Source organism: Leopardus geoffroyi, chromosome D2 (assembly GCF_018350155.1).
Source record: "Leopardus geoffroyi isolate Oge1 chromosome D2, O.geoffroyi_Oge1_pat1.0, whole genome shotgun sequence".
NCBI classification, from domain to species: Eukaryota; Metazoa; Chordata; class Mammalia; order Carnivora; family Felidae; genus Leopardus; species Leopardus geoffroyi.
Window position 1 is genome coordinate 46760595 of NC_059334.1, and position 22014 is coordinate 46782608.

The 22014-nt window shown below is 38.0% G+C and overlaps 1 protein-coding gene across 8 annotated transcripts in view; it reads left to right on the top strand.

Moving 5' to 3' along the window:
* Window positions 1-22014, top strand: part of MAPK8 (mitogen-activated protein kinase 8) — a 100179-nt gene that overhangs the window by 72765 nt on the left and 5400 nt on the right. For 5 of the 8 annotated variants that reach the window (XM_045437984.1, XM_045437989.1, XM_045437985.1 and 2 more), the window contains 6 exons: window positions 10790-10955; window positions 15511-15582; window positions 16938-17120; window positions 17418-17542; window positions 18070-18133; window positions 21648-21725. In XM_045437984.1, the coding sequence (XP_045293940.1) occupies window positions 10790-10955; window positions 15511-15582; window positions 16938-17120; window positions 17418-17542; window positions 18070-18133; window positions 21648-21725 (688 nt within the window). Of the gene's footprint in view, window positions 1-10789; window positions 10956-15061; window positions 15134-15510; window positions 15583-16937; window positions 17121-17417; window positions 17543-18069; window positions 18134-21647; window positions 21726-22014 lie in introns of all 8 variants that reach the window. The other 3 variants (XM_045437986.1, XM_045437991.1, XM_045437990.1) reach the window with 1 other exon arrangement.

Genomic DNA, 22014 nt, shown 5'->3' on the forward strand with positions numbered 1-22014 from the left:
CTTTATTTCTTCTTACAGCTTCAGTTTACTATTTAGTGTCCTTTTATTTCTACCTGAAAGACTCCCTTTAGCATTTCTTATAGGGCAGGTGTAACTAACAACAAACTGCCATAGCTGTATCTCAGAGTGTCTTAAGTTTCTCCTTTACTTTTGAAGGACAGATTTGCTAGATACAGAATTTTGTTTGGATTTTTTTTTTCTTTTAGCAGTTTAAATGTGTCTTTTCACTGCCTTTTGGCACCTGTGATTGCTTTTGAGAAATCAGTTGTTAATACCATTGAGGATCTCTTATAAGTGACAAGTTGCTTCCCTCTTGACTCGTAAGATTCTCATTTTGTCTTTGGCTTTCAACGGTTTGATTATAATATGTCTCAGTGACGATCTTTTTGCTTTTATCCTTGGAGTTTATTGAGCAGCTTGGATGTGTAGATTTATGACTTTCATTAAATTTGGATGTTTTCACTCATTTTTTTCAATTTTTTTTCTACCCCCTTTTCTTTTTCCTCTTATTTGAAACTTCTATTATGTGTATGTTGTATTCTTGAATATATGCCACATCTTGTTTTCTTCAACTTCAGTGTTTTGTCACAGGCAGAATAGGTTATTCAATTGTCTTGCAGTGTTTTTGAGAAATGCCCCCTGTCTAGCCCAAGACAAGAGTCCCACACTGAGAATGCGGGCAGCCAAGAAGATGGGTAGGACAGGACTAGTAAAAACACCACACTCTTGCCTATTGTTTTTTAAGTTGCCTTTGTCTCAATTCTATGTTTACTTGGTTGTTGTGAACATTTGACTGTTTTCCAGATTTCTGAAAAAGTATTCTGATCCATTTTGCTCTGCTTTTTGGCGTTTCTGTGAAGCAGTCTACTCTTCCATTTTTGCTGACATCACTGTCTTTAATCATATTTTGGGGCGTTGTACTTCACGGGTTTATATGGAGTAGAATAAGCTTAGTTTTGCTTTGAAATGAGGCAGTATATAAATATCCTGCTATCATTACCAATGATATAAAACTGAGTATTCATCAGAGTTGTTTCTCAGATGTTCAGAAATATTATATATTTTTGTAATCTGTTTTTAACTGATTTATTGACATGTTATTCCCATACCATACAATTTATAAAGTGTATAATAATTATTTACTATACTCAAAGGTTGCACAGCCGTGACCACAATCTAATTTTGGAACACTTTCACCCCACTTAAAGAAATCCTGCACCTGTTAGCCTTCCATTTCTGTTATTCCCTGTTCCCTTTGCCCCCAGCCCCACACAACTACTAACCTACTTTCTGTTTCCATATATATGCCTGTTCTGGACATCTCTTACAAGTGGAATTGTATATAATATGATCTTCTGTGTCTGGCTTCTGTTCCCTAGAGTAATGTTCTCAAGGTTCATCCCTCTATGTATTATGTATCAGTACTTATTCCTTTTATTGCCAAACAATAGTTCACTTTATGGATATATATCACATTTTGTTTATCCATTCATCACTTGAGGGACATTTGGGTTGTTAGCCATTTTTTGGTTATCGTGAGCAATGCTGACATGAACGTGTGGACGTGTGTTTTTTGTATTTTAGTTTTAATTCTAGCTTATTCTTGGAAAAGTATAGCATTTAATTTGAGACAGATTTCTTGAAAAGTATTTAATTCATTGGAATTCTGTCTTTTCTCTGAGCTACCTTGTGTCAAATAATCTAACTCAAAATGAAAACAGATTTGTTCTCAGATTAACTATTTTCAGACCGTTATGTATGTGACATATTTAGGCTTATCCTTAATTATCGTTCTGACTGAATTGCTTTGTATATTGCATATGCAACTGCTATAATATTATGTCTGATGCCATCTTTAAGCAACATAGGAGATATCTCTTTCAATGGGAAGTTGTGTTATCTTCCTCATCCCATATTCCTATTCTGTGAGAGGCAAATGAGTTCAACTTCTGGGTTTTGTTTCTGTTTGTTTCTTTTGCCCTGTGGACCAGGATAGTAATGTGCCACCATGGAAATGAATTTGATTTTAGTGAAGTAAAATCTCCCAAATAGAATATTTTCAGATTAATGGGGGTAACAGAAATCACAGACCACATGACAGAAGATAGGAAACAAAAGACATAGCAAGAAACATAAAACGGCAACATTAAATTACGGAAGACCAATAGGTAACATAATGGATAAAGGGAATTAACCCCTTAATGAACAAAGTTCAGGTTTTGACACACAAAACTACCAACAACAACTGTGTGTTTCTGTAATGCAAACAATTGTAACTAGCTTCCAAAGGCTAAAAGCAAAGGCATTGGCAAAGATGTACTGGGAAAATGAAACATGAAAACAAGGATAACTCTATTTAGTCAGGTAAATTGAATATCGTGGAGCCAGGGGGAAAGCATTTCTCAGTGACTTTGTAAGGATAAAGGGTGTAATTCACTTATTTAGTAACTGTCAAGAACTTTATACATGAAGTGGAGTTACAATACACAGAGTTTAAACTGTGGAAAATAGAAGAATTATGCAAACACAATGGTATTGGGATACTTCTTAAAAAATTTTTGTTTAATGTTTATTTATTTTTGAGAGAAAGAATAAGAGAGCGAGAGCAGGGCAGGGGCAGAGAGAGAGGGAGACACAGAATCTGAAGTAGGCTCCAGGCTCTGAGCTATCACAGACACAGACACAGACCCCGACCCCGACGCGGGGCTGGAACCCATAAACTACAAGATCATGATCCGAGCCAAAGTTGGACACTTCACCGAACTGAGCCACCCGAGCACCCCAGTATCGGGATATTTTAACATACTCCCTTAGCGTGCGTGGATAGATAAAGTGGTAAAAATAAGTACAACTGTAGAAAATTTACATAATAAGTTTGAGCCAATAAGAGACATACTGTGAAGAAGTCTGTGCCTTTATCTTAGGTCAGGTTATGTGGGAAACAAATCTCTAGGACAGATAACACATGTAAGAAGTTTGTTGGGGATTCCCCTAGGGATCAGCATCTTTGAGGGAGTAAAGGAAGTAAAACTGGACAGAGGGAGAAATTGAATTGGATGCAGTCACTCCAGAGGCCTCAGCTGTTGACTTAACTGGACTTTTGCTCTGGGGAGCAGCATGACATTGGAAAAGTGGCTCTCTGTGGCTGAAGGCAGTTCCTGGAGAGAGTTGCTGCAAACTCGGCACCCAACGCTGGCAGCAGCTAGAAGAATGAGTGCCTCAGTCCTGAATCAGGAATCAGAACAGCCACCAGAGGACCCACTGTAGGACACCTCTGGTCCCTCTTGTTCCCATTTCCTTCATACAGTAGGTTCTGGAGACTCTTCCTCCAGGATTTTATTTGATGTCTGTTCCTTGAGGAAGTTATAAGAAGTTTCATGGGATAAACTACAGCACCTTCTCCTATAGCTGGTCTTGAGGCCACAACTGATGCTCATCTCTCTGCTCTGCTACTAATTTTAAATACCCTTCACCCTGGGGCGCCTGGGTAGCTCAGTCAGTTCAGTGTCCGACTTCAGCTTAGTTCATGATCTCAGAGTTCGTGGGTTTGAGCCTCGCGTCAGGCTCTGTGCTGACAGCTGGAGCCTGAAGCCTGTTTCAGATTCTGTATCTCCCTCTCTGTGTGCCCCTCCCCTGCTCACGCTCTGTCTCGCTCCCTCTCTTTTTCAAAAATAAATAGCCATTAAAAAAATTTTTAAATACCCTTCACCCCAACCTGATCTAAAATCACTTGCTTGGTAAAATAATCTGAACTTTCATCTCTTAGGGCTTCAGTACAAGGCAGGGGGAGGAATGGGGTTCCTTCCACATAGTCAAGAGACCCAAGCTTCACCATCTGCATAGTTGCCAGTCATTGTGTCCAGCGAAGAGAAAGCCAAGTGGTTGTACTGGCTTTTCTAGCTTTGGCCTGGAAGTGATACACATCACCTCTGTTCTGAGCCCATTGGCAGAACTAGTCATGAGGACCTGCTTAACTATGAGGGACAGGGAAATGTGGAGAGGCAGAGCTCGAAATGGTGGTAAGCATTAGTTTCTGCCGTACCCTACCCTTCAGGCTGTCGAACACTTCTTTGCCCCCTTTATGCCACACATAGTACACTCACCCCTTGCTTAGGGGAGATAACCCAGAGTCCTAGTCTATCAAGACATTTATTCCCCAAGTGATACATGGTAATCTCTACTTCAGATCAAGACATTGTTCCTTTTAGTCCAGAAGCTAAAATGATCAAATTATCTGACCACTCCTGTTTACTCCCCCTGCCCCCATCCCCTAGATATGATGGTCACACCAGGCCAGGGTAACCATAGTAAACAATCCCATTGGGGAAACTGAAAAACTCAGACACTGATTATTTGTAATTTGGAATTCTGTTGGGCAGGCATTGTGAATGTCACTTCCCTTGGGGATGAGGAATATTCCTTGGTTAGTTCCGCAAGGAACACTCTGTACACTGTTCTCTGTGGTACCTGGCTCTACTATGTGAAGAGTCCTTCTTTTCCACTATCCTTTTAAATATATCTGAAGTGTTTATTAGAAAATGTGTTTGGGAGGCACCGGGGTGGCTCTGTTGGTTGAGCGTCTGACTCTCGATTTCAGCTCAGGTCATGATCTCACATTCATGGTTTCAAGCCCCACATTGGGCTCCTCACTAACAGCACAGAGCCTACTTGGGATTCTCTCCCTCCCCCTCACCCCTGCATGCTGTCTCTTTCTCTCTCTCAGAGTAAATAAATAAACTTTAAAAAAAAAATCTGTTCTCCTTGGGGGCTGTTCAGCCTTCTCAGCTTACTCTCTGTAAAAAATTGGGGAGCCCAAGTGTCATTTTAAGGCAGCCCTTCTCAACCTGGACCTTGCTGATGTTTTGGATGAAGAATTCTTTCATTTGAGGAGCTGTCCTGCACCTTGTAGAATGTTTAGCAGCATTCCTGGCCTCTACCCACTAGATCCCACCAGTACTTCCCAGTTACGACAACCAAAACTGTCTCTAGACATGGCCAAATATCCCTTGAGGGCAAAATTGCCCTGAATTGAGAGCTACTGTTTTAAAGCCAGAAGAGTCACAGGCTAATGGAGGTGTTTTTGTTTTTGTTTTAAGTTTATTTATTTATTTTTGAGAGAGAGAGAAGGACAGAGGGAGGGAAAGAGAAAATCCACATAGCCTGTACACTGTCATTGTGGAGCCTGACGTGGGGCTTGAATCCACGACATGTGAGACCATGACCTGAGACGAAATTGGGTGCTTAAACTGACTGAACCACCCAGGCGCCCCTGGGCTCTTTGACAATACAACTCTCTCAGAAATTTAGGAGGCTTCTTGTTTTTAATTACAGTTCTTTTCACAGCACTGTTGTTAGTCACTGGTTCTGCATTCTTGGATTTAATGTCTACCTTTAAGTTTTCAGGCTTCTGTTGACAAGTCTGAGGCATTTTCATCAAGTTTTTGAAAGATCTTACTGGTCTTCTTCCCTCCAGGGTTTTCAGAATTATTACGTGGAAATGATGCATGAAAAACAAATCCAAGGTATTGGTGGCATAAGACAACGTTTATTGCTTGTTCAGGGGTCTGCAGGGTTGGCCGTGTGGCACTGCTTCAGATCCCAGGTTTGTTCCACCTTCACGTTTCAGCATCCAGGCTGAAAGGGTGCCTCCCTGGGGCACATCCCTTCCTCCTGGTGAAAGATGGAGGAGCAAGAGCCAAGCTAAATCAAGCATATTTAAAACTTGTTTTCGGGCGCCTGGGTGGCTCAGTTGGTTAAGCGTCTGACTGTTGATTTTTGGCTCAGGTCATGATCTCACAGTTCATGAGTTCAAGCCTTGCGTCGGGCTCTGTGCTGATAGTGTGGAGCCTGCTTGGGATTCTCTCTTTCTCCCGCCCTCTCTCTGACCCTCCCATGCTTGTGTGCATGCGCTGTCTCTCTCTCTCTCTCTCTCTCTCTCTCTTAAAATAAATAAACTTTTTTAAAAAAATTTTTTTTAAAATATAGAGAACTTTTCAGATTTGGTGTACAACATATTCCCTCACATTCCATTGCCTAAAACAAGTCATCTGACTTTGGCTCATTAGTAAGGTGGAAGAGCACAGATGGTCCCTTCCTCATGGGGGCTCCACCTAATTTTTCCACTTTACTGTGGTGTGAAAAGTACGGTGTGAAACCGTGCTTTGAATTTGATCCTTTCCCAGGTTAGCGATAATGTGGTGCAGCACTCTGTCACAGTGCCGTGGCTCCCGCCGCCACGCAGTCACAGGGTGAACGGCTGCTGCACGTAGCAAGCTTTCCCTACGCATACAGCCATTCTGGTTTTCACTTTCAGGACACCACCAATAAATCACATGAGCTGTTCGACACTTGACTGTAAAACAGGCTTTGCGTTAGATGATTTGCCCAGCCGTAGGCTAATGTAAGCGTTCTGAGCATGTTTAAGGTAGGGTAGCCTTAAGCTCTAATGTTCAGTAGGTTAGATATATTAAATGCATTTTCATCTTACGATATTTTCAAGTTAGGAGGTTTTATCGGGACATAATACCACTGTGAAGTCAAGGAAAATGTATATATTGGGTTGGGAAGGGGAGGGAGTTACTGGACAATGTGCCATTTTTTAAGGGTTCAGTAGCATTTAGCTTTTCTAGAATGGCAAGGTCCTGAAAATCTAGACTCCGGGTCCCTTTCATTTTTGCTTTTAAAGTGGCTAGTTCTTTCAAATGCGGCCAATGGCCATCAACACACATTATGAAATAGGTTTTGCTTCCCAATCTCTTCTAGAGCAGGGGTCAGCAAACTTTTTCTGTAAAGACTTTTGAGAATCTTTTAGCCTTTGCAGATGATAGAGTCTCTCTCACAGCTATTTAGCTCTAACACAAAACAGCTAATAACACAAAAGCAGCTGTATATAGTAGGTAATTGAATGAAGAGAACTGTGTTTTAATAAAACTTTCTTCACAAAAATAGGCCTTAATTTGTTAACCCTTGTTCTAGAGCTTCAGGTTCAGTATACAAGTGCTGTGCCTTCCAAGTTACTGCAAGTGACAGGATCATGAAATGTATTGCTATTATATAATCTGGATCACCTTTCCAACCTCTGATATTAATTTCGCTGCTGCCTGCTGCTCAATCTGCTAAGCCAAGATTCTGTGTCTATAATAGTAACACCCCACTTCTAGTACTAATTTCAGTGTTAAAATAGACTAGTGTAAAAGAAAAACATTGTGTGTTTCCTTTGCTTTTACACTATTGCTGTACTACTTCTGACGCCAAATGTGTGGTAGTTTTTCCCACACCAAACACTTCTCAGATTTTCTGGACACCAGCTGGGTATCTGATAATTTAACTCAATCCTGATACTACCTACCTGGAGATAGCATCAGATCCAACAGGTTAAGGGATCTGGCCCAGAAGTACCCACTGTTCAGATGCCAGTCACAAACCCAGCTTGTTACCTGTGCTTCTGAACTACTGCTATAATGCAGAGGTTTATAAGACCCCTTCCTTGGGTTCAATTAATTTGCTAGAGTGGCTCACAGAACTCAGGGAACTCACCAGTTTATTACAAAGGACATAACTCAGAAACAGCCAGATAGAGAGATGTACTGGGCAAGATTTATTCTCCCAGCACCTCCACATGTTCATCAGCCTGCAAGTTCTCCTTACCAGTCCTTTTTTTTTTTTTTTTTTGGAGGCTGCATTACATGTTATGATTGATTAAATCATTAGCCTTTGATGTTGAATTTGGTTTTTAGCCTTCTTCTCCCTGGTGATCTGAATGGGAAATGCTGAGAGTTCTGACCCTCTAATCATTTTGTTGTTGCCCCTGGCAACCAGCCCCCTATCTTTGGAACTTAACAAAAGTCACCTCCTTAACATAAACTCTGGTTTGGTTGAATGGGACTTCTTAGGAATAACAAAAAGTAGTTCTTTCACTTTTAGTGCTCTTTTAGGTAATGCAAGGGTTTTAGGAGCTCTGTGCCAGTAATTGGGACAGAGACCAAATAGATATTCCTTATTTCAAATCGCAGTGGTACAACTAGGCTATGTCATGGTAACAAATAAACCCTGAATTCTCAGGAGCTTAACACAGCTAAGGTTTATGGCCCATACTCCATATCCAGTGCAGGTCATGGTGGGGTAAGGACATAGGTGCTCAGCAAGCTCGCTTGACAGAGGGTCCACTATCTGGGAGGTACTAATCACCACAGCCGAGGAAGAGACAACAGGGTGTCGTGCACTGGCCCTTCTGTTCTTTTTTTTTTTTTTTTTTTTTTTTTTTAACGTTTATTTATTTTTGAGACAGAGAGAGACAGAGCATGAACGGGGGAGGGTCAGAGAGAGGGAGACACAGAATCTGAAGCAGGCTCCAGGCTCTGAGCTGTCAGCACAGAGCCCGATGCGGGGCTTGAACTCATAGACCGCGAGATCATGACCTGGGCCGAAGTCAGCCGCTTAACTGACTGAGCCACCCAGGCGCCCCTGGCCCTTCTGTTCTTTGCTCCCACTCACAGCCCATTGACTAGAGCTAATCATGGTTAGGGCTTGTCTGTGAGGAGACTGAAAAATACTGTGGAGAAGCTGGATTATTAGATTAATCCTACTTCCTCTGCCACAAATTTATGCAAATTTAGTTCTTCTCATGGATAGTTAGCAGTGTTACATCTGTGGAAAGCTGTAAGTTGATACAAGGATGAATTTCAGGTAATAGTCTTTGAAGCATTTTCTTGACAAAACATATTTGTAAAAAAAATATATTTTGCTCTTAATCTTTCCAAAATAAAGTATTTAAGGTTGGCACCTTATTTCTAGGCTAGAGTGTAGTAGTGTAAAGAGCCATTAATCATTAATCATCACAGTAGACACTGAAGTAGTTTCAGTTTTGCAATATGTAATTCTTGAACAGGCTGTATTTGTTGAGATAATGTGTTTTGTAAATAGTACGACATTATATGTACAAAATAGCTGTAATGAAAACTTTCATTTTATATTTCATTAAGCCTGTTGATATCTTTTTTCAATTTGACAAAGCCCTTGGAGTACATATCTTCTAAACCCATTCATGATCGCCTATCAAAATATGCTAAAGACAACATACATGATTTTCTGGATATAGGTGTTACAAAAGTGTAAACAGTATCTTACAGGCCAGCTTTTTTCTTTTGTATTAATCATTGATATTCAACGTTACGTACTGCATGTCTGTACCCATAATGGAATGTGTTTGTGGGCAGATACATTGAGTTTGCTTTTTTGGTTTCTTGGTTCATAATAAGATTCATCAGAGCTAACAGACAAAGTGTGTTGGACTTGAAAGTCATGAGTGTTTATGCTGCTGCTGCCTTCCTTTTAATGATCATAGCATAGAATTCCTTAAGGTTGGGCAGATAGAAAATTCTTCACAAGGACCTTATTTGGTAGCATCAACTGCTAGTATTTTATGGATTAGTGGCACCAAGACAATGGTGTCCTACTTCTATGGGCAGACAACAATTTTATGAACACATTTGTGTGATTTAAAGTGGGAAGCCAGTGATGGAAAGACTGATAATGATCATTTCAGTCCATGGGACGCCTGGGTGGCTCAGTTGGTTGAGCGTCTGACTTCAGCTCAGATCACGATCTCTGGGTTCTTGGGTTCAAGCCCTGCTTTGGGCTCTGTGTGAACAGCTCAGAGCCTGCAGCCTGCTTCGGATTCTGTGTCTCCCTCTTTCTCTGCACCCTCCACCACTTGTTCTCTCTCTCTCTGTCTCTCAAAAACAAATTTAAAAAAACATTAAAACAAATTTTTTTAAGCTGAAAAAAACTGATAATTAATGACTTTAAAAAAAGATCATTTCAGTCCTTTACAAATGAAAGTCTGCCAATTTGGTTTTTTTTTTTAATTTTTTTTTTAAAGTTTATTTATTTACTTTGACAAAGAGAGCAAGTGGGGTAGGGGCAGAGAGGAAAGAGAGAATCCCAAGCAGGGTCCGCACTATAGGCACAGAGCCCAGTCGTGGGACTTGAACCCATGAATTGTGAGATCATGACCTGAGCCAAAACCAAGAGTCGGACACTTAACTGACTGAGCCACCAAAGCACGCTGAAAATCTGCCAATTTGAAAGGTCTTGGATTGTCAATAGAATGGCCCGTTGACTTATCTATATAAAGCTCATTGTGACTTTAAAATAAGATTTTTAAAAATCTGGTAATTTAGGGGGCGCCTGGGTGGCGCAGTCGGTTAAGCGTCCGACTTCAGCCAGGTCACGATCTCGCGGTCCGTGAGTTCGAGCCCCGCGTCGGGCTCTGGGCTGATGGCTCAGAGCCTGGAGCCTGTTTCCGATTCTGTGTCTCCCTCTCTCTCTGCCCCTCCCCCGTTCATGCTCTGTCTCTCTCTGTCCCAAAAATAAATAAACGTTGAAAAAAAAAAAAAAATTAAAAAAAAAAAAAAATCTGGTAATTTAGTATACAAATGAGTATAAATGCTTACCTTAACTATTCTCTTTATTTTACTGTAACAGTTCTTACGTGAGCTTTAAAATACCTTTCAAAATTGCTTTTATTGCACTTGATTGAAAATTTCTAGCTAATCATAATTTCCATTGCTAATTTCTGTAATAAGTATGTATTCATAAGTGAAAAATGCCATCAAGCTAATGTCTCACAATTACCTGTTACAAGGAATCTGAGCAGTGATACGGATTGTAATGAGATAAACAATTATAACAATTACCATGAATTATTTTACAAGTGATCTAACAATTTGTGAAGTGTAAAATGTTTGTATATATCACAGCAGCCATTTTTTATTTTTGTATTTTGAAGGACTTAAAGCCCAGTAATATAGTGGTAAAATCAGACTGCACTTTGAAGATTCTTGACTTTGGACTGGCCAGGACTGCAGGAACTAGTTTTATGATGACGCCTTACGTAGTGACTCGCTACTACAGAGCACCTGAGGTCATCCTAGGGATGGGCTACAAAGAAAACGGTCAGCAAACACTATTTACTCAAAATACTGTTACTGGCTTTTGTTTATCAGATTTATTATGTAAATATTTAGGCTGGAAGTGCATAGAGTTAAATGTACCACTGAGGTGTTTATCAGGAGTTTGAAAGTAACTATAAATTTTGTCATAAATGTTTGGAAAAACTTGGGGCCCCTGTTTATTTAAATAGAAGTACATAACAGTCAGCACTACAGTTGGATAAAGAGTTTGTTGCTATTGCCTCTGAAACAATATATGCCATTTGTTTGCCTGTAACTTGAAAATGAGCATTTCTTTTTTTAAATTTTTTTATGTTTATTCTTGAGAGAGAGAGACAGAGAGAGAGAGACAGAGCATAAGCAAGGGAGGGGCAGAGAGAGAGGGAGACACAGAATCCGAAGCAGGCTCCAGGCTCCAAGCTGTCAGCGCAGAGCCTGATGCGGGGCTTGAACTCACAAAATGTGAGATCATGACCTGAGCGGAAGTTGGACGCTAAAACCAAGTCACCCAGGCGCCCAGAAAATGAGCATTTCTAACAGGGACTTAGGAAGTATGTGGTAGATTGACAGTTTGTTTTTAGTAATAATCCTACTTTGCATTGGTGATATTTGAACATATTTCCAATCTCATGAAACTAAGGTTCTAGCATTTAGTGTAAACTGTAAGAGCTACATTGAGGCCATTCTGCAAAGCTGATGGATAATTAATTAAGGTGGTCTTTGGGGAAAAACAGTGTTTCATCAAAGCCTTGTATCCTGCCTTAAAGAAATAGCATTATTGCGGTATATTCAATTATATATTTCAACAGTAGAATCAAGATTGAAAATTATCAGGCATGTAGTTCATGCATTTTTAGAAATTTTATACATATATGTACATATATAGAATTTAAGAAGTTTTGTTGGGGGCGCCTGGGTGGCTCACTCGGTTAAGCGTCCGACTTTGGCTCAGGTCATGATCTCACAGTTCGTGGTTCGAGCCCCACTTCCGGCTCTGTGCTGACAGCTCAGCCTGGAACCTGCTTCAGATTCTGTGTCTCCCTCTCGCTCTCTCTGCCCCTCATGTTCTGTCTCTCTCTGTCTCTCAAGAATGAATAAATGTTAAAAAAAAAATTAAAAAAAGAAAGTATTGTTGAATCTCACTCAGATACTTAGGAGATGAATAAATCTGCACAGGATTATTATTAACTTAAACTATAACTTTTAAAATGCAATTTCATCCAAAATACTCCCTAGAAAAGGACCTAGGTGTTTTTTCTATCAAGAAATCTAGAACAGCAAGCAGTTTACTTTGAATCAAGAAACTATATTAATCTTCAAATTTCTTTTTTATAAAAGACTATATTGAATGGAGGGTTTTAGCTTAATTTCCTTTGCTTTTCTGAATTAATTAAAAACAAACACTTTAAACACTTACAATTATTCTTTCCTAAGTAAACATGCTGTTCTGTTTTCTTACTCTCTACCTAAAATTGTTGTATGCCTTAGAATTTGGTGAGTTGGATTTAATATTAGACTCTTCTTTTGAGAGTTGATACTTCCAAGTGATCAGCATGAAGATTGCTTTTGCATTTGCTGTAAAACTATTGGTTGTCATGGATATTGTGTCACTCAGTGACCTGTAAATGTGATTTTGGGACATAGCTCCCTACCAGAAATTAACATCAAGAGAAACTATCCTATGAAGAATTGGCATGCTTTCCTGTCTTAGATAAGAACTGTGGAGATCACTTGATTGCCTTTTTTTGCCTCAGGAAATGGAGTTAAATGTAATGCTCACTCATGATAACATTAGCAGCAAAGTTAAACATAAGAACTTCCTTCTTTTAGTGACACCCACCGCCATTTGTTTTAATAACTTTATTTGTCTTTTATTGCAAGCTACCATAAAGCTTTTCGGAAACTGTGATATAATGGAATATATTGCCAAATAGACTAAGCAGTTTGACCCTTTAAAGCTAGTTTTTTGTTTGAATTAGGCTTACTATGTTCTGAGAGACTTCACTAACCCAGACAGTATCTTCCCACGCTTGCAGCTTTTGAAATTTGTTTAAAAACGTTTTTCTTAAGGTTATCTATATAAATTATGTCCTGGATCTTTAACTAAAGTTTGCCATTCTCTAAAAATCTATAGGAAAAAGTTATTTTTGTAGATTTTTTCCATAAAATGAAAACCCTGGAAAAAAATTGTTCTTTGAACTGATTTATGAGTATTACTTTTTCCTTTAAAATTCCGTTCTTGAAAGTTTTGAATCATAAGGATTCATATGTATTTATTTCTATTTCTATTTTTATTTTTGAGAGAGAGTGCGTGTGCCCATGCGCACAGGTGTGGGACAGAGAGAGAGGGAGAGTGTCAGCTTGGAGCCCAAGGCAGGGCTTAATCCCTAGATCCCAGGATCCCACGAACTGCAAGATCATGACCTGAGCCCAAATCAAGAGTCAGACGCTCAATTGACTCAGCCACCCAGGCACCCCAAAACTCATATGTATTTTAATATGAAATTTTTATTTTATTTCTTTATTTTTTTAGTGTTTGTTTAATTTTGAGAGAGAGACAGAGCATGACCAGGGGAGGGGCAGAGAGAGAGAGGGAGACACAGAATCTGAAGCAGGCTCCAGGCTCTGAGCTGTCAGCACAGAGCCTGACGCGGGGCTCGAACCCACGAACCACGAGATCATGACCTGAGCCAAAGTCGGACACTTAACCGACAGAGCCACCCAGGCGCCCCTTAATACAAAATTTTAGAGAAACTTTAATTCTACAGGATTTCCAAAATTTATTACCAACTTTGTTCCTAAGATTCTGTAATGAGCTGGCAGTCTCTTTATTGAGTGTATTAGAAAGTAGAGACTTCTAATTTCATAAGTCTACCAGCATGGGCGCCTCTCCCTAATACTTTTGCCCTTTTCTTCATGCTCTCAAAAAGGGCCTGGAAACTTCAAAAACAAATGCAAGTTTCTAAGGCTTTCTTTTTAAATTGCTCATTCTTCCCCTCTTCTATTAAGCTGCAGCCACCTATTCTCCTTTTTATTTTAATTGAAGTAGAGTTAACATACAATATTATATTAATTTCAAGTGTACAACACAGTGATTCAGTGTTTATATACATTATGAAGTGATTACCACAACAAATTTAGCCATGTACTCTCCTGTTTTTACCAAATTTTCAGACCAAAGATATAAAATGTCAGGGTGTATTAGTGAAACAGGTGGAGATTGCCCTTTCTGTGTCTGGCAGATTCTTTTCAGCATTGATTAGAGTTGATAAGAGTCAGTGAGTCATTGAGGAGACTCTGTAGATAATAAATCTGTAGGAACTTTCATACTGTACCCAGCTAAAACTAACTTAAACCAAAGCAGTTTGGCTATATGGGTTTAAAAAACTTTAGGTGGAGAAAAAAGTTTAAGTTTTCTTAATTGATTATTTGCTCGTTCTCTAAACACTTGTTCCTTTTGGGATAGTAGGGTAAATGTAACATGGCATTGCCAAGAAGACAAATTACTTCTGATTCAGAATAAGCATAGGATTTCTTTAATACATTTATCCAGTTTGAAATCCAGTTTGAAAATTTCTGAAGAGCTTTCGATTAACTTTTTAACTGTAATTGTTCATAGAAACATTCTTTCTGTGTAAATGTTTTAATATACTAGATTATTTCTGCTCATGCTTTTTTCTTTTCTTTGACTTAAAGAGAGAGTATAATGCACAGTTAAGCCTCAAAATAGAATCAAAATTTTATTTAAATTTTGCTACCTCGTGTTCATTTTCAGCCTTATTTGTAAAGTCTGTGTTTTGTTCTGCCTATTTTATAAACAAATTTTTAGAGACAAAATGTATAAGTTTCTTAATTATGTGATTTCTGTGCATAGCTCTCACTTTAAAATTAGATGTGTAGTTAAAAGGCAATACTTCACGTTTGCTTTTGTGAATCAAAGCCTTTTGAAAAATATTTTGTGTTTTAAATTATTCCATTAGCTAAAATTAAAATCACTTTTTTCTTTTTGTGATGTTTTGCAGTTTTTATATAATGCAGTCATATTATGCTTCTTTGATTTTAATGACCTTTTGCTTTGCTTTTCCTTCTTTTGTGCTGCAAACATATAGTGGATTTATGGTCTGTGGGGTGCATTATGGGAGAAATGGTTTGCCACAAAATCCTCTTTCCAGGAAGGGACTGTATCCTTGTGCTGCTGCAGCAGTTTAATTAGTTAGGTGATGAACTTCCTTGTGTTCTCTAATGAAAATAAACATGGTACATTCATATATATATACACATATATATATGGGTTTCGTAAACAGATGTAAAGTTTGTGGCTGTTATAGTTCAAAAATTGTTGAGAAAAGAAGCTGAAATATTTGTAGGCTGCATCTGGCAGTAGGACATACAGTCTCTGCTGGTAGTTAGAGCACATTCACTGTCACTCATTTTTATTTTATACTGCTTTCTATAATTTTAAAGTATACATGGTGTATGTGATTTTTTTTAATGTTTAAATATTTTTTTTTATTTTAACCAAAATCTTTATGTTAATGTCATTGCATTTTGTTTTCAGTTGACATTTGGTCAGTTGGGTGCATCATGGGAGAAATGATCAAAGGTGGTGTTTTGTTCCCAGGTACAGATCGTATCCTTACCTTTGGCCTAAAATGTAGTTTCTAAAGGTCAAAATGTATGATAGCACTTCAGCTTGGTCAGGTATAATGTATTTGTCTCTCCCTGATAATAAAGTATTGTTAAATTACTCTTTCAAAATACCACCTGCTATTTGACATAGACTTTCCTTTCCCTCATTTATTGTTTTGTATGTTAATTCTGACAACTGCTCAAGTTAATTATCCACAATTACTTGCTGGCTTTGAGTTGATTTATTTAACCTAAATCAAAAATCATGGCTTGCATTAAAATTTCTAATAATTGTACACTTGAGTAAGTCTTAGAAGTACCTTAGGACTTAATATGAATCTTAGAATTGTCTGTTGCTTCTGTTCATCCTTTCGTTTTTTACCCCCAACACCTCCTCTTTCGTTAATGTTCTGTGTGTTTCGTGTTTTTTGGTTGCTGTCTCATTATTCAACATAACATACTGATATTTTCATCAGATAATTTTAGCAATGATAGTTTTATATGGTGATGAGTAGATTTGGGTTCATTCTTTTTGTTCATCTGACCACTTTTAGTATTCATATTAACAGTGATCTGTCACGTGTTTATCAGCTAGTGACACTTAGAGTTGTTGTAGGAGCGGGGATGGAAAAAGCCATACTCACTGGGTTACAGTAAGAAAAGTTGAGTTAGTGTGTAGAGAAGACTTGGAGTATAAAGACTAGGAGGAAAAAGACCAAGGAATCCTAACCTCACAACTTACCAAAACAGACTCATTTTCTTAAGTTTCAGAGCTTTAAAAACATTTTCATTAACGTAAGGTAAACAAAGAGTGGCAAAAGAAAATGCCACTTTTGTTAGACCCATCATTTTTATTGCTACAGGTTATTTTCTGTCAGTGTAGAAAACTAAAAAAAAGTAGGACAGATTATAAGAAATATTTCTTACCCTTCACATTTTCTCATAAGCTGCAAGAAAAGACAGATTTTGTATTCTAGAATTGTGCAGAGTTTAAATTCAAATTCCCTGTGAGTAGTAATTGTCATTATTTCTTCAGTCACCTATCATTTGTATATAGAATTTGTAGGTTTAAGCTTCCATTGTTAGGGTAAAATCAGTATTAGACACACACACACACACACACACACACACACACACACACACACACAAAGTAAGGTTAACAAAGCTTGTTTATTGATCCTTTCTGTCTGTCTACAGTCATTGCCTTTTACAAGCTGGCTATAAGACAGAAGATATATAACTGCCACATTCTTTCTTAGGGTTTTTTAAATGCCATTTTCTTGTCATTTTAATATAGATATGACTAATGTGTTGAACATTAGATACAGAGTATTTTTCTTAGCTACTTGATATTAGATATTGATCAGTGGAATAAAGTTATTGAACAGCTTGGAACACCATGCCCTGAATTCATGAAGAAACTACAACCAACAGTAAGGACTTACGTTGAAAACAGACCTAAATATGCTGGATATAGCTTTGAGAAACTCTTCCCCGATGTACTTTTCCCAGCTGACTCGGAACACAACAAACTTAAAGGTACTTTTTATAAATACATATATTTAATCCCATTTTGAGTGTGTGTGTGTGTGTGTTTATGTTCTTACGGGATATAACCCAGCATCCTCTCTGGGTAATGGAACAAAGTGAAAGACTTCAGTTACTTTTTTTTGTAAATTTTTTTTTTTGACCATATGTATGACCAGATTTTATAGTAAAATCTGTTCTTTTTAAAACATATACTTTTTGATAAATGATAATGTCAAGTTTCTGAAGTTTATGGTAATTTAAAAACTTTTATGAGGTACATGTACATTAACATCATTATTTTTACAGCCAGTCAGGCAAGGGACTTGTTATCCAAAATGCTGGTAATTGATGCATCTAAAAGGATCTCTGTAGATGAAGCCCTCCAGCATCCATATATCAATGTCTGGTATGATCCTTCTGAAGCAGAAGCTGTAAGTTCTTTTCTTAATGTTTGAAGAATATATTGAATTAGAGTTAGGTTTGGAGGAGACTTTTTAAATTTAAATAAAAGTATAGATAAATGATGATGGTATTTTTCTGTTTTTGCATGAATGGTATCTTAAGTTAATGAGCATCTCCAAGCACCCCTGACACAAAATAAAGCTACATCCGACTGTTTCTTACCTTTTTGCCTTGCCTTTTACATAATGAGCTAGAATGTTGAACACTTTGGGAAAACGTTGTAACTAATTGCAAAACAAATTATTGTGTCCAAAGCATAGCACAATTCCGTAATATAAATAATATGTGACAATTCCAAAAACTGGAAGAAGAGAAAAAGACAGTTCAACATCTTTTTTTTTTTTTTGTCATTTTGTTGTCCAAAATTAGTTTCTCTACATAAGAAGGTTGGTCTGATGATGTATTTTTTGAAAGCCTCTAATACTTCAAATAATTATAAAGAATTTATGTACTCCCAATAAAGCAACTCAATTATTACTGCCCTTGTGTTTTTCAGCCACCACCCAAGATACCTGACAAGCAATTAGATGAAAGGGAACATACAATAGAAGAGTGGAAAGGTAACATTCGCCAAGTTCTTAGAGATGAAGCTGAAAGAGCATCTGAATCTTTATGTTGATTTAATCATGTTAGGAAAATTAAAGATACTTGTTATTCATAACTGGTATTTGGTAAGAGGATTATTAATGTTTTTACAGAGGTAGAAATTAAGTCTCCTCCATCCCTGACTTAATCTGAATCTCTCATGTTTCCTACCCCAGAGAGACACATCAGTGCTTTCTGAAATTTGTATGTTCTTCCATAGTGTACAGATACACAGACTTGTGTTTGCCATCTCCCTCTCTTTCTCTCCCACCCTGTTTTAATCACAAATGGTCGTATACTGTTCACATTTGCTTTGTTGATATAATCATTTATCTTCAAGATTCTTCTGTCTCGTTCCACATATCTGGCTCATTTGGCTTAAAAGCTGTTAGCATTCTGCTGTACGACTGTGTCACAATTTCTGTATTTAACTCCCTCTTGAAGAGCTTTGTGTCCAGGCTGTTGTTGTTACAGACAGCTCTGCAGTGTTGTTGTGCACATGTGAGAACGGGCCTGTAAGAAAAATCCTATAAGGAGATTTGTCAGGCCAAAGGATATTCCCAAATTACTTTCCATAGAACTTATAGCAGTTTATACTTCCATCAGCATTGTGTAGAATGTCTGTTTTACCCCCACCCTCCCCAACCGAGTTAATTTTTAATCTGTGCAACTCTAATATGGTAGTTTTACTTTGTGTATGTGGGTAAACATTAATAATACATTGATTGTCACAGAAATGTTAAAGTGTTTCTTTCATTAAAAGATTCCCTGGAACACTGGAGCCAGATAATTTTTAGATCCTGTTCACTTCCATTTGCATTGTTGTCATTTAGTAATTTGATGACTTTTATAGCCGCATGACTTTGGGCAGGTCACTTGGTCCCTTCTTTACCTTATCTTAAAATGGAGACAGAGGACATCTTATTAAGAGCTAAGTACCACAATGGTTGCAGGGCTAAAGGTAGTGAGGAGATACAAACTTAAACAAGTGATCTGTCTATAAACCTGTTCGGGAAGAATGAATTTGATTCTTTCTTTTTAGGAATAACCAGAGATTAGTCTTCTCTGAGTTGACTTTAGGGAAACACACAGACCCTCTAGAGCCCACCAGAGTGATAGAATTGAGTAGAACCTAGTATATCTGTATATGTAATAAGTAATGTACAAGGATGTAATTGTGGATCAAAGTGTGTACTAAAATATCTTGCCTGGTATTTTTATATACCATTACATTTAGAATAGGCATTTATGTATTTCTTATAACCTTAATAGGCCACCAGTTGTAAAACACACCGCTGTATACCACTAAGAAAACACTGCCAGGGGCACGGCACCATTGATTGTAAGATGCAGCCCCATTTCCAAGATAATAAACTGATAAAAGTGCATCTTAAAATCAGTGTAACACAGTATAGTTGACCCTTCCAGCAATGCAGGGGTTAGGGTGCTGACTCACACGCACTTGAAAATTCACATAAAATTTTTGACTCCCCTAAAACAGCTGCTAATAACCTGCTGTTTTCTGGAAGCTTTACCAATAACATGGTTGGTTAGCACAGATTTTAATGTTATATGTATTATATACTGTATTCTTACAGTAAAGTATGGTAGAGAAAAAAAATGTTATTAAAATCATAAGAGAAAATTTATAGTACTGTGCATATATTTGTTGAAAAAAGTCCACATATAACTGGACCCATGCATTTCAAACCCATGTTGTTCAAGAGTCAACTGTATTTTTGTTTGTGTGTAAAGATGTATCTGGAATTTATTCTGTATCTTTTTCTGCTAGTCTAAGTGTAGCACAGTAATTACCCACAAAATGCCTTTTTTTCTTTTTTCTTTTTTCTTTTTTTAAAGAGGGTGAGTGTTTGGACAGGGAAGAGGCAGAGAGAGAGAGAGAGAGAGAGAGAGAGTCAGAGAGAGAGAATCCCAAGCAGGTTCCATGCCCAGTGCAGAGCCCAACATGGGTCCGATCTCCCAATTGGGAGATCCCATGATCCCATATGAGATCATGACATGAACCAAAGCCAAGTTGAATGCTTAACCGACTGAGCCACCTGGGTGCCCCGCAAACTGCCTTTTTAAAGATCTGCTTAAGAGGTTTAGCATTACAACAGAAAGAAAAATCTGTTGGCAGAGCCATTAACTTACATGTTGCGTTGCCTACTTAGTACTCCTAAGTAGCTTTGGTTCTTCTCCCCTTTTTTTTCTTTAAAGAAAAGCATCTTTCATTCTTCCCTCTATCCTATTTTTCTCCTTCGAAGCCCAAAAAGATTAATATAGCAAAGAAAGTTAGGTGTCTCTAGCTCTTGTTCATTTCAACATATCCACTCAATTTACCTTATAATCAGAGATTCCTTATCAGTTTAAGGAATTCAGACTCCTTGAAATTCTGGGCAACATTCTCTACTTGTACATTTTCCTCAGAAGAGGGTTTGTTGTGCTTATGCAGTTCTCAAAGGATTCCTGACTCAAATATGGTGATGCATAATGGTGATTGTAGCATTGACTAGAAGGCTCTTCTGAAGTAGATATTCTTACCCTTATGGTGCATCACACTTGACCTCAGGATCACTTAGAACAATGCAGGGCAGGAGGCACATAGGACCTCAAGGCAGCATTTGGCATCTCTCTTCAGTTGGAACAGTGCTCACACAGTCCATCCACTGTCCAGAAGTCCAGTTAAAAAATGAGGTTCCCATGGAAAAATCTTGACTGTGATAGCATGTTATGCTTCAAATCATAAGGAGTTGAAGTGTAGCTACCTGCTTTTTTTTTTTTTTAACAGAAGTCCGTGGGGGAGGGGAAGAAAAAAAAAAGAGGTTAGAGAGGGAGAGGGCCAAAGCATAAGAGACTCTTAAAAACTGAGAACAAACTGAGAGTACATGAGGGGTGGGAGGGAGGGGAGGGTGGGTGATGAGTATTGAGGAGGGCACCTTTTGGGATGAGCACTGGGTGTTGTATGGAAATCAGTTTGACAATTTCATATTAAAAAAATGTATATTCCATCCCAATTAAAGAGGCTTCCATACACTTCTGTACTTAAGTCTTTTAACAGATATCTGGATAAGCACCTACAATGTACTAGGTTACTGTGTCACAACCAGGATATAAGACATGAATGAAACAAATGTGATTTAAGCTCTCACTGAGACAGAACTGAGCATGTGTAGAATGATATGGTATAGTACAGAGTTCTGGTGGAGTAAAAAAGATAAGGCTTCTAACCCCAGCTCTATCCTTAATCCAACTTTAGGAACATTAGTTATACCAGAGATTTTGTTCCTTCAGTATAGTTCATTGTTCAGGATCAGGGTATTGTTACAAACACCTTTGAATCTTAGACTGACACTTAGGGACACTTTACCATTGAAAGGACACTATTAGAAGTCTTTAATGTGTGTAAAAATGTTCAACTTAAAACAGATATTTGTGAGGTTGGCTCTCAGACTTTGAAAAGTTTGTTTTTGTTCACCTCTTTTTCAGAGTTGATATACAAAGAAGTTATGGACTTGGAGGAGAGAACCAAGAATGGAGTTATACGGGGGCAGCCCTCTCCTTTAGGTTGGTTACTATATAAGCTTGGTTAAGGTTATAAGGTTAGGGTTACTTCTTGTGTTGTAATCTTCAGTTGCATGGATCACGTATTGTTTCCCATATTTATCACTGTTACTATTCAAAGTTTAAGTATAGGGAGTGTAGTTTGGGTGCTTTAATTTGAAACCACTGGTAGGTACACTGTTGTCCCAATATATCATGCTAATATATCGGTAACTGACTCCATAAAATACACATCTTTTTCTATAATACTGACATTCTATTGAAAAACGGAAATTTAAAACCATTTTGTATT